At 50.4% G+C, this 9,353-nt stretch overlaps 1 protein-coding gene across 3 annotated transcripts; it reads right to left on the reverse strand.

The window, feature by feature from the left end:
• Positions 1-308: 308 nt before the first annotated feature.
• On the reverse strand, positions 309-8,160 carry mpz (myelin protein zero). 3 transcript variants are annotated; one of them, XM_088396513.1, is made up of 6 exons: positions 7,932-8,154; positions 6,966-7,132; positions 6,411-6,624; positions 5,876-6,005; positions 5,203-5,245; positions 309-3,101 (listed from the first exon to the last, which is right to left on the reverse strand). In XM_088396513.1, exons 1-6 carry the CDS (start codon positions 7,975-7,977, stop codon positions 3,021-3,023), a joined length of 681 nt encoding a protein of 226 aa, XP_088252639.1. In that variant the 5' UTR covers positions 7,978-8,154; the 3' UTR covers positions 309-3,020. The 3 variants fall into 3 exon arrangements, with proteins under 3 accessions (XP_088252639.1, XP_088252641.1, XP_088252640.1); XM_088396515.1 differs by having other exon boundaries at positions 309-2,551; positions 7,932-8,129; XM_088396514.1 differs by lacking the exon at positions 309-3,101 and adding an exon at positions 3,112-3,348 and having other exon boundaries at positions 7,932-8,160.
• Positions 8,161-9,353: the final 1,193 nt, after the last annotated feature.

Raw genomic sequence — 9,353 nt, forward strand, 5'->3', positions numbered from 1 at the left:
TAGCATATTGGGAGCATACGCCAGCGGGCCCACAGGACAGATGTCGCTGGTGATCCTGCCATATTTTCACACTGCCTGCCAACGTGACATTTTGGGCTTCTTGCCTTCTGTTCCTTCTTCTGCACTTGTGTACTTTCGGCAGGCAGATGAGTCACTTTATTAGAAACGTCTGCGCGATCTACAATGTGTTGACACACGCTTTGCTATGCCGTTTTCTCACTTAAAGCTAATGCTAATTAGTGTCTGTGTTGCAATTCAGAATTTGGGAATTCTTACCTGCACTGTGCCATTAAGGAAGGCAAACAAGATGGGCTTAAATGTTTTATTCACGTTCTTTTTACAACATATTACACGATCAATTAGAGCGACAACAAGCGTTAAATTAAATAGACTGTAAAAAAAAAAAAAACAACAGCTTGAGATGAAGCTCCAGTCAATTCAAACGCAGTAATGTTACATTGCTCCTAATACGGCTCATAAAACATACAAGGCCTTTTTAATAAGATTACATATAAGCATTCCCAATCATTTTCAAAAGGAACATTCAAGTCTCAGCCATCCCCAAGCTTGACGTCTGTCGATCGGCCGCTTGGCTCGCCGTTTGGTTTTGGGAGGACGGGGGAGCACCTTTGAAGACCACCTTCAACCGAGACTTGGCCAAGACTGTGCATCCGCCCCCATAGCGTTCTATTGCTAACATTGTTGCTTTGCTGCTTAGCGAACCGAGTTTCACCAAGTCGCCTCGTTGGGCTTCAGAACAGGACACAACTTTTCACATTCTCACCAACAACCACATTTACTGATCGGTCGACACAAAATTCACTTGATATGTTCCTGAAGGGGCCGCCGACTCTCCCTCTCCTTTTTCTGCTATTCGTGGCGGGCGGTACGGCATCCTGCCCAAAGTTGCAGAGGAAATGGCGCTCTGAGCTTGACTGAGCAGTTAAAAAGTGGAATCAGGTGCCACGAGTCGTAGGAATCCAGTCAAATCTCAACGCTGCCTCTAACAAGTTCACGTTTTCAAAAAAAGATGTGCTTGTCCTTCACAAAATTGTCCTATTATGAATAATTTTAGACGCAGAAACAGGAGTCGTACCAGGATTCACCTGCCGAAGGATACGGAGCCAAACCGAACAAGACTTCTTGGTGAAAATGCGGCTTAGCACACACAATGCCTTTGGCAGTCGGGGGCAGAGGTGCGCGTCTTGGCATTTGGACAAAAGACGAGGGAGGGTGCGGAAAAAAAGAGCGGGAAAGGCAAGGACCACATGGCTTCCCCCCCACCCCCCGAGAGAGCGAAGAGCGGGCGGGATTCTTTGAAGGGCAAGTGAAGGGAGGCGAAGGAGGACGGGAGCCGCAAGTCCGATAAGACCAGGCTTAATGAGCGTAGTGGATTGTGCGCGGCCGCCGGACGTCAAGAAGCGGAAGGAGATAAAAGCCAAAGACGCAATGAGGACACGGGGAAAGGAGGGATGGCAGCGAGATGTTTGGCGAAGGGAAAAAAGGCCAATGGTTCTATCTTATGAGGTCCCGTCCGCCGCCCGCCCTCCGGCCCCTTGACGTCATCCTCGCTCGTCGGTCGCCGGCCTGCCAGGCGAAACGGCCGAAGCTAAATCATACCCGCCCGCCACCACCCAACACCGACCCGCTAACTCCTCCGAGAAATGCGCAGCTGTTACGAGCGACGACGGCCAGAAATAGACGCCATTAAGCACCATCAAGGGCCAGAGGAGGGCAACATAGCGCCCCCTACCCCTAGACAACGGCATTCCTGTTTTAATTTGGCTGTATTTTTCTCACAAATATGTCTTGTTTAATATAATAGTTGTCAGAAACTTTCTGCAAAATTAGGACTATTTGAGGATTTTGTTTTTCCACCAAAAACACCCCCGCCACAAACCAAGTTGTCATCAGGCTAATCATTAATAAGGTCACTTGGTTTTTGCTAAATTCTTATTATAATTAGGAATTTCCCCACCAAAAATACAATTTAATTCCCGTAAACAATTTATCCAAAAATATTGAACATTTCTTTTAGAAATAAATATGAATGTAGTCTGATTTTTCTTTGATATATGAAATTATCTCCCCTCAAATAATGACCCTCCCGAATTATACGACGACAAATTGATGTTAAAAAGGACAGGAATGATATCACTGTCGACGCTCCCCCGAGCTGGGTCACATGCTTTACGCCAGATTGAGTCATAAAAAAAAAAAAAAGGTTCAGGGGACTCTGGTCGGCCCGAGGGGCGTCTGGCGGGATCCTGTGGCGCCGGTTATGAGCGTCGTTAGGCCTTAAACACTTTTTTTACGCGTCGCCCGGTGAGTGCATAAAGGGACTCCGGTGAGGAAATTATTTGACACGACCGCTGACGGCGGGGGGGGACGCAGGAGGGGGGGCTGGGGGTGCGTCTATTCCTCTTATAGACTGCCTTAAAGGAGGAGAGATAATGGGAAGTAATGACGACTAAGGGAAAAAGAGGAGGGGGGGGTGCGTCGGGCAGACTAGAGAGGTGGAGGAGGCGTCACGGAGGAGTCAGACCTTTATCTAAGAAGAGAAGAAGAAGAAGGGCGGGGTGAGAGAGAGAGTGAGAGAGAGGAGACAGTGGTTAGAAGATCATTTTGAAATATTTGCAAAAGGGAGGGTGCAGAATGCAGGATAATGCTCATGGGGGGGGTTGGGGGGGCAGCGTCAAAACAAGGCTGCTGGGACGACCACAAGTCACAGTTGGTACCGCTGCACTTGGTGATTACTGGTGGCATGCCCACGCACCCCCCACCCCATCCCCGCCCCCTTAGCGGAGGGCGAGCTGCCGGGCGAGCCGTGAAAGGAGGCCGGGCGCTTTGGAGGCGCCGCCCGGGCCTTCCTGGCCGTTCTTGCGGGTCAGCTCCAGATCGATGGTCATCAGCACCCGGCCGGCGGCGTCCTCCACTGCCGCCGCATCCCTTCCGCCACCCGCCCCCCGCCCGGGCTGGAGCAGCCGCCCAACGAGCGCGCCCCAGCCCCGCCCCGTATCCTATTTGCGCTCCTTGCGGGACTCCTGCTTCTTCTTCTCCGAGGCCTTCTGCTTGGCGGGGTCGGCCGCTGGCGCAGGGGCCTGTGGGGGAGCAGGGACAGAGAGGGGGGAGGGGGCAGAACGGGGGTGGAGAGTCACTCGAGGAGGAAAGGAGTGCCAGGGGGAAGGGGGGCATGGGTGGGGAGGGGAGCACTTTTAGAGGGATGAGTGACACTGCGGTGAAGGGGAGAGAAAAAACATTATAAACAAGAAGAGAGGAAGAGAGGTGAGAAAGAGAAACGTCCTTTTAAGTGCGGGGGGAGAGAGTGAGGGGGGGCGGTGTCCACAGCTGGAGGGGTGGGGGGGGGACAAAAGAGGTAACCATGCATTAGGACAGGACAGTGACAGGTGGGCTCCACACACCTGTGCAACAATTCATTAACAACACACACGCACACACACACACATGCACAATAAAACGATTCATGCAAGGCAACAATTTTTGGGGACTGCCGGTTGTTGACTTTGGTGTCATGCTTTCAGACGCGTGATGTCAAAACGCCGGAATGTGCAAAGGCCGTTGTGAAGCTTTCTCACTGTGAGCACTTTGAAAGATGGGACCACTGGCGGGTGGCCATGCCGGGTGGCCATGCAAGAGAATTTAAAACACAAGCATCGCACGCAGGTGGTCTCTCATCAACCGCACGCTGAGCACTTCTAATTTGACTCTGATCATCAGCGCAAGAAGAGGAAGAGGAGGATGTGTGTGCTGTCGCATCCGGAACGGCCGTCCGTCCGTCCAGAGCTATCTGGCCCCTCCCACCCTCCCTCCAGGCTAACATGGACGACGGCAGGGAAGAGGGGAGAGGATCTAAGGCTCAGGGAGGAGAGAGACGAAGAGTGAGGTCGAGTGATTTCCTGTCCGAGCGCATCACATGACCCTGAAGGAGAAAAGAAGTAGGGGGAGGGATGGGCAGATGGTCCTCCAGGCCTGCGGGAGGAGTCAAAGGTGAAGAGGGAGGAAGAGGGAGGAAGAGGAGCTCCAATCGATACAAAGCGCCCGCCGCAATTATCATTCCACAACTCAGTGTGTGAGCGTGTGCGTGTGCCTGTGGGAGACTGCATGTGAATGCGGGCTCGTGTGTGTGTTTATGTGCGAATGCATGTACGTATGTGTGTGTATGTGTGCAATGGCATGTGTCTGCGCTTGAGTGTCACAGGGTGCCGTGCGTGTGTGTGTGTGCGTGTGTGCTTGCATATATGAATAAATAACTAAATAAAACAGGAAGGATGACATGCGTGACAGCGTCGTCACGGCAACCAAGCAAAGACCACATTGCCCTGTCTGTACTTGCACACGCACACAAACACACACACACACACACACACACACACAGCGAGTGCCCCGTGGCACTGGAGAGTAACCTGACAATCATCTGACAGCAAAAAGAAGTAAAAAAGAAGAAGATGGTGAAAATGGGGGGCACAGGGGAGGCTACGGGCTTCTCGAGCGACGGCAATGAACAGAAGAGGCGGCTTGGTGCCCCCTGTAGGCGAGAAGCATCATAACAAGAAGGACTTTGTTTTGCTTTGCTGGTTGCGAGGAGCATTTCCGAAAGGTGGCCAAGGGCTCGTCTGGCACGCTGCCACGCTCCAAATGGCCAAACGTTTCCACATAATGTCGCAATGCTCAAAATCAAGAAAGATCTGTCAAGAAAGTTGCAGGACTCAAAACCCATCGGGTTGCTTTTTGTTTTGCACAACGTTCAAAATCACTTGAGCGACATGAGGCCAGGCAATATATCAATCGGGTTCTTTGTGTAATGTTATAATGCTGAAAAGCGATTGGTGATGTGTCCCTAAGGCCCAAAATCAATAATGGCAAATCAACAGGGATCTTTTCAGAATGTCACCACACCAAAAACAAATATTCTTCTTCTTATTATTTTTTTTTATATAGAATCATAACACTCAAAATCAATCGGGCTCATAATGTGATGACACTTGAAACCGTTCAGCTTCCTTTCATATTGTTAATGTGCACAAAATCAATGGACTTGATAATGCCACCTCAGTCAAACTAAATGAGAGTATTTTCAAAATAAGAGAGCTGCTCGCTCGTTTTATTTTGAGTGGCGGCGTGCGATTGGGCGAGGGGCAGGAAGAGGAGGAGCCAGAGAAGAAGAAAAAAAGGTCAACTTGCCTGTCTCTGCTGTGATCCCTCCTTCTTTTTCTTGCCGTGTTTGCTGGAGGACAAAAGACAAAACAAATAGAAGTCAGGATGTCTTCCTGGCGCTGCCGCGCAAATCTACTGGCGGGATGACGGACACGCCGCCATCGCACCCTTACGCTGGATTATCCGGCGGATTACACGCACATGAAGATTACAATCAGGCTAAATCACTTGACGTGCGTGCAGGGGCGGCGCTAAGGGCTTGGCAGTGGGGGGGGGGTGGGGTGGCATTGTTTTGAAGCGTCTCCAAACTAATGGGGTTCCTATCATACGGTCATGGCACTCAAAACAAATCAAATTCTTGCTGTGACATCACTCCAAGACAGGAATAATTGGAAAAACTTTGCTGCATACACCCTGGAGCTCGCAGCCCAGATAGACAGACACTCAGAGACAGTGGGCTTCTATTGATAGTGTCACCAGACTCAAAATCAGGACCATTCTTGTCATGACACCACCATGAAAAAAAGATAAGGTTGACGTCCTTTAAAGCCAAGAGGCAAAAAGAACAGTGCTAGCTAGCTAACTAGCTAGCGCCGACTAGGCCAGGCAGGTGTCGGTGCCGGGCAGGGGTTCGGGCTTGGGGCGCAGCCCGAGGCAGCCGGCTGGCAGCCGCAGCGCCGGCTCGGGGCCCCGCACTGACCTGACGCTGAGGCTGAAGACGCGGCGCGCCACCAGGAAGCGCATCAGGTAGTAGATGACCACAATCAGCAGCAGCAGGCCCAGGACGGCGCCCACGATGGAACCCGTGATCACGCCCGCCTGGATGGGCACTGCGACACCATAAAACAAAGTCAGCATGATAGAAGAACCACACTAGAAAGTGAATACAAATGTGACGGTAGAACCTTTGACAGTTAGAAAAGTGACATTAACAATAGACGGTAGAAAAGTTACAATGAAAAGTGGAAGTAAATTGGTGAAGATAAAATTAATTGTAAAAAAAAGTGAAGGTAAATCAAAGAGTTGCAAACTTGTGGTGGAGAAGAGAAGAAGGTCAACAGCTAAAGCAAACGATAAGAATCTTGGCAAGGAGTCATGCATTATTCATGCGGCACTTAATGGATCAATGACGGCAGCACACCGCCCTAGTCGTCAGCACGTCTGCCGCAATTTTTTTTTTTTTAATCAATTCCACAATAAAAATGCAAATATACAATTTTTCCAAATGTTCTGACCTTTCTCAAAGACCAGCAGGCGCACGCTGGAGGGCCGTCCGCCGATGTCGGGCGGGTTCTTGGCGTCGCAGGTGAAGGTCCCGTTGTCGCTGAACTCCAAATTCTTGAGCAGGATGGAGCCGTCGCGGCGGCTTGGGTCCCCCACAAACTCCAGCCGGTCCCTGAAGGGACCCTTGTTGTCCACGTAGGCCATCCCGCCCGTGTAGTGGAAGATCTGAAAATGGGCGTCTCACTTAGGGACACTCTCTGCTGCCAGCTCAACATTCTTCCAGAAACCAAATGACGCCTCATTCAAAATTGCACCGCCAAAGGAGAAGAAACATGAACGAAGGCAGGGAGATCATTTGAAAAGAGGAGGATGGCTTGGGCTTAGATGAAAGCCCAGATTAGAAGAACGACGGGAGAGGGCAATAAGTGGATGATGGCAAAATGAAAAAAAGATTGCCTGCTAATGCAGGCAAAGTGCAAACGTGTTGCTCTCGCACATTATAAGTGACACCTTCAAGTTTATCAGCACGTCTGCTCTTCATTGATTGCCGCTGAATTTGCATTTACCGAGACGCTGTCCCTGGCCCCGTCGGGCCTGTAGGTCCAGGAGAAGGTGACATCCTCGGAGGTCCAGCGCCAGGAGAAGAAGGAGCAGGAGAGCCGCACCTCGCTGCCCACCAGCGCGTGACGCTCCCAGCCCGTGTAAATCACGATGGCCTGGGACGGCTCAGGCACTGCACGCAGGGAAATTGCCAAAACACATTTTGAGTCGTTCCCACCGGGACGTGCCAGTAAATTTCACAGATCTTTCCACTTCTGAACCCACAGCTTCACGGGACCTTTATGTGTTTGGAAAACAACATTTTCTAAACAGTGTAGCAGAGCCCCCACAAAAAAATGGAAATATTGTGTGCATGATCATCACAATCACGCATAATGTGGTGAGAAAATATTGAATGTGTCACCAGTCGTGTGCCGATGATGATTGATGCTAATTGGCTTTCAGGCCCTAAATCAATATTTGACTGGCTGGGAAAATAGGACGCTGTCAAAATTAAACAACGAGGGCATGGAGTAACGTCTTCATATAAAACGGAGTCGATGAAGCCTCCGCTAAGCCGCTTGGTGCCGATTAAGAGGGAGACGATCGGTCACATCGGTACGTCTTGTCGTGTTTACCGGTGGGAGGAGCCACATCATTTGAGCATGCACTACTATTATTAGATGATTAAAGCATTGGTGGCGAGCGACCATGCAGCAAACATTCAGTCTCATTCAGAAGGAAAATACTTGCCTTACAAATGACAGCAAAAAAAAAAAAAAAAATTCTCACATTGGGCTTTTTTTCAAAAACATCAGATTAGAGATTTGAATAAAAATATTATTAGCTCCTTCCATTTTTCTTTTCACTGAAAAGAACATTGGTTGCTCTTCCCTACATTAAAATATACAATGCTGACTATTTCAATCATATAAGCACAAAGTTGTTTTTCTAAATATGTGATGTGGGTGAGTCGGTTTTTTGTTTTTTACCTGCGGCCAGGACAAGGAGAGACGCCAGCGCCACCAGGGTCAGCATGATGCCAAGTGTGGACTTTCCGAGGACACAAAAGCGACGGACGGGTCTCGGTGGCGTAAGAGTCCCACTCTGTGTGTGAAGGAGAAGACGACGAGCGAGGACGGAGGGAGCCGAGAGGCACTGGCCAGCAACGGGAGGCCCGATGGTGCGAGGAGTCTTTATAGGGGGACACACCCCTGGATCGGGCTGGCCTCGGGGATCCTCCTCCCCCTCCCTCAACTTCCAGAGGGCCACGCATAGCCAAAGAGATGCTGACGTTTTCTTTTCTTTCAACTTTCTTTTTCTTCCTCGAGTGGAAGACAGGAAGTTGGCACTGCGAATACTTCTTTTAAGTACACAAGAGAATCACAGACCATTTGAGACTACCTTGAGCATCCAACTTGGACTCCATAGCACCCTAACCCTTAGGCCACCTTGACTGCCATGACTCAACCTTAGACAAAACTGCAAGACATGAACTACTCTGAAGCAACCTACACTTCCATGGACAATTTGAGACTGCCATGGAGCAGCCTCAGACCAGCCTGTACCCAGGCTTTTCCTTGTCCAAATATTGTATCATGGTTTTGGACTTGGATCATGTTGGGTTTTCATATCACTTGCATTTTTAGCCACAATTGAGCTTCAGTAGTATATTTTGATGGGCGCTAAGGGTGGTGGAAGGACATTTAGGTCCAGGTCACGGCGGTCCAGTCCGCTCAGAAGTTAGAACAAAGGCTGTAAAGTCTTTGGAGTGCCTCCCGCCAGATTCCTACTGATACAATGGAGCCCGAGGGGGACGGGGCCAGGCAGGGCCTGGCCGGGCCCTCAATGGCGCTTTCTCCCACCCGGCAGGGACGCACAAAGATGCGCATTGAGCGCCCCCACGCCGGAACGTGTCGCCGCCGCTAGCCCAGAAAGTTGAAGCCAGGACAATAGGAAGGGATAGAAATGAAGGGCAATTCGGCCAGAGAACGTGGGACATCTTGTTGGCGGGTTTCAAAACGCACGTGTGTCTGTAATGTGAGAACACATGGCAGGGATTGGAAGCAATTTTTGCTCCATTTTCCCAGAGCTCCATGCAATCGTCGGGTTTGCTGTTAGTGGCACTCATTAGTCATGATGTAAACCCAAGGGACGTGTGACATGAGTGATGATGGTGGGGGACAATGAAGACACGGAGGTCTTGATCATCACGCTGGTCCTGGCACCTCTTTTATGCTCACGGGTCCTGCCGGTGGCCATTTTGTCCACCGGTGACAAATCACCTCTTCTTCTAATGGTCTGCCGACGGACCATCTGCTACCACACCGGTCAAACTCGAAGCAAAAAAAAATGTGTCAGGTTGGGGCTGCTCTGAGGGGGACTGACATAAGCCGCATCGTTTGCAAAAGCAA

The sequence above is a fragment of the Syngnathus floridae genome, chromosome 14 (assembly GCF_059516105.1).
Source record: "Syngnathus floridae isolate MCC-2025c chromosome 14, RoL_Sflo_1.0, whole genome shotgun sequence".
NCBI classification, from domain to species: domain Eukaryota; kingdom Metazoa; phylum Chordata; class Actinopteri; order Syngnathiformes; family Syngnathidae; genus Syngnathus; species Syngnathus floridae.

What these genes read in the sequence shown, in the direction of transcription:
- mpz (XM_088396513.1), bottom strand. Translation starts at nt 7,977, where the DNA reads ATGCTGACCCTGGTGGCGCTGGCGTCTCTCCTTGTCCTGGCCGCAG. An exon ending in GGGCCAGGGACAGCGTCTCG is followed by an intron (nt 6,625 to 6,965) that starts GTAAATGCAAAT and finishes GCCCATTTTCAG; the next exon opens with ATCTTCCACTACACGGGCGG. An exon ending in GTCTTCAGCCTCAGCGTCAG is followed by an intron (nt 5,246 to 5,875) that starts GTCAGTGCGGGG and finishes TTTGTCCTCCAG; the next exon opens with CAAACACGGCAAGAAAAAGA.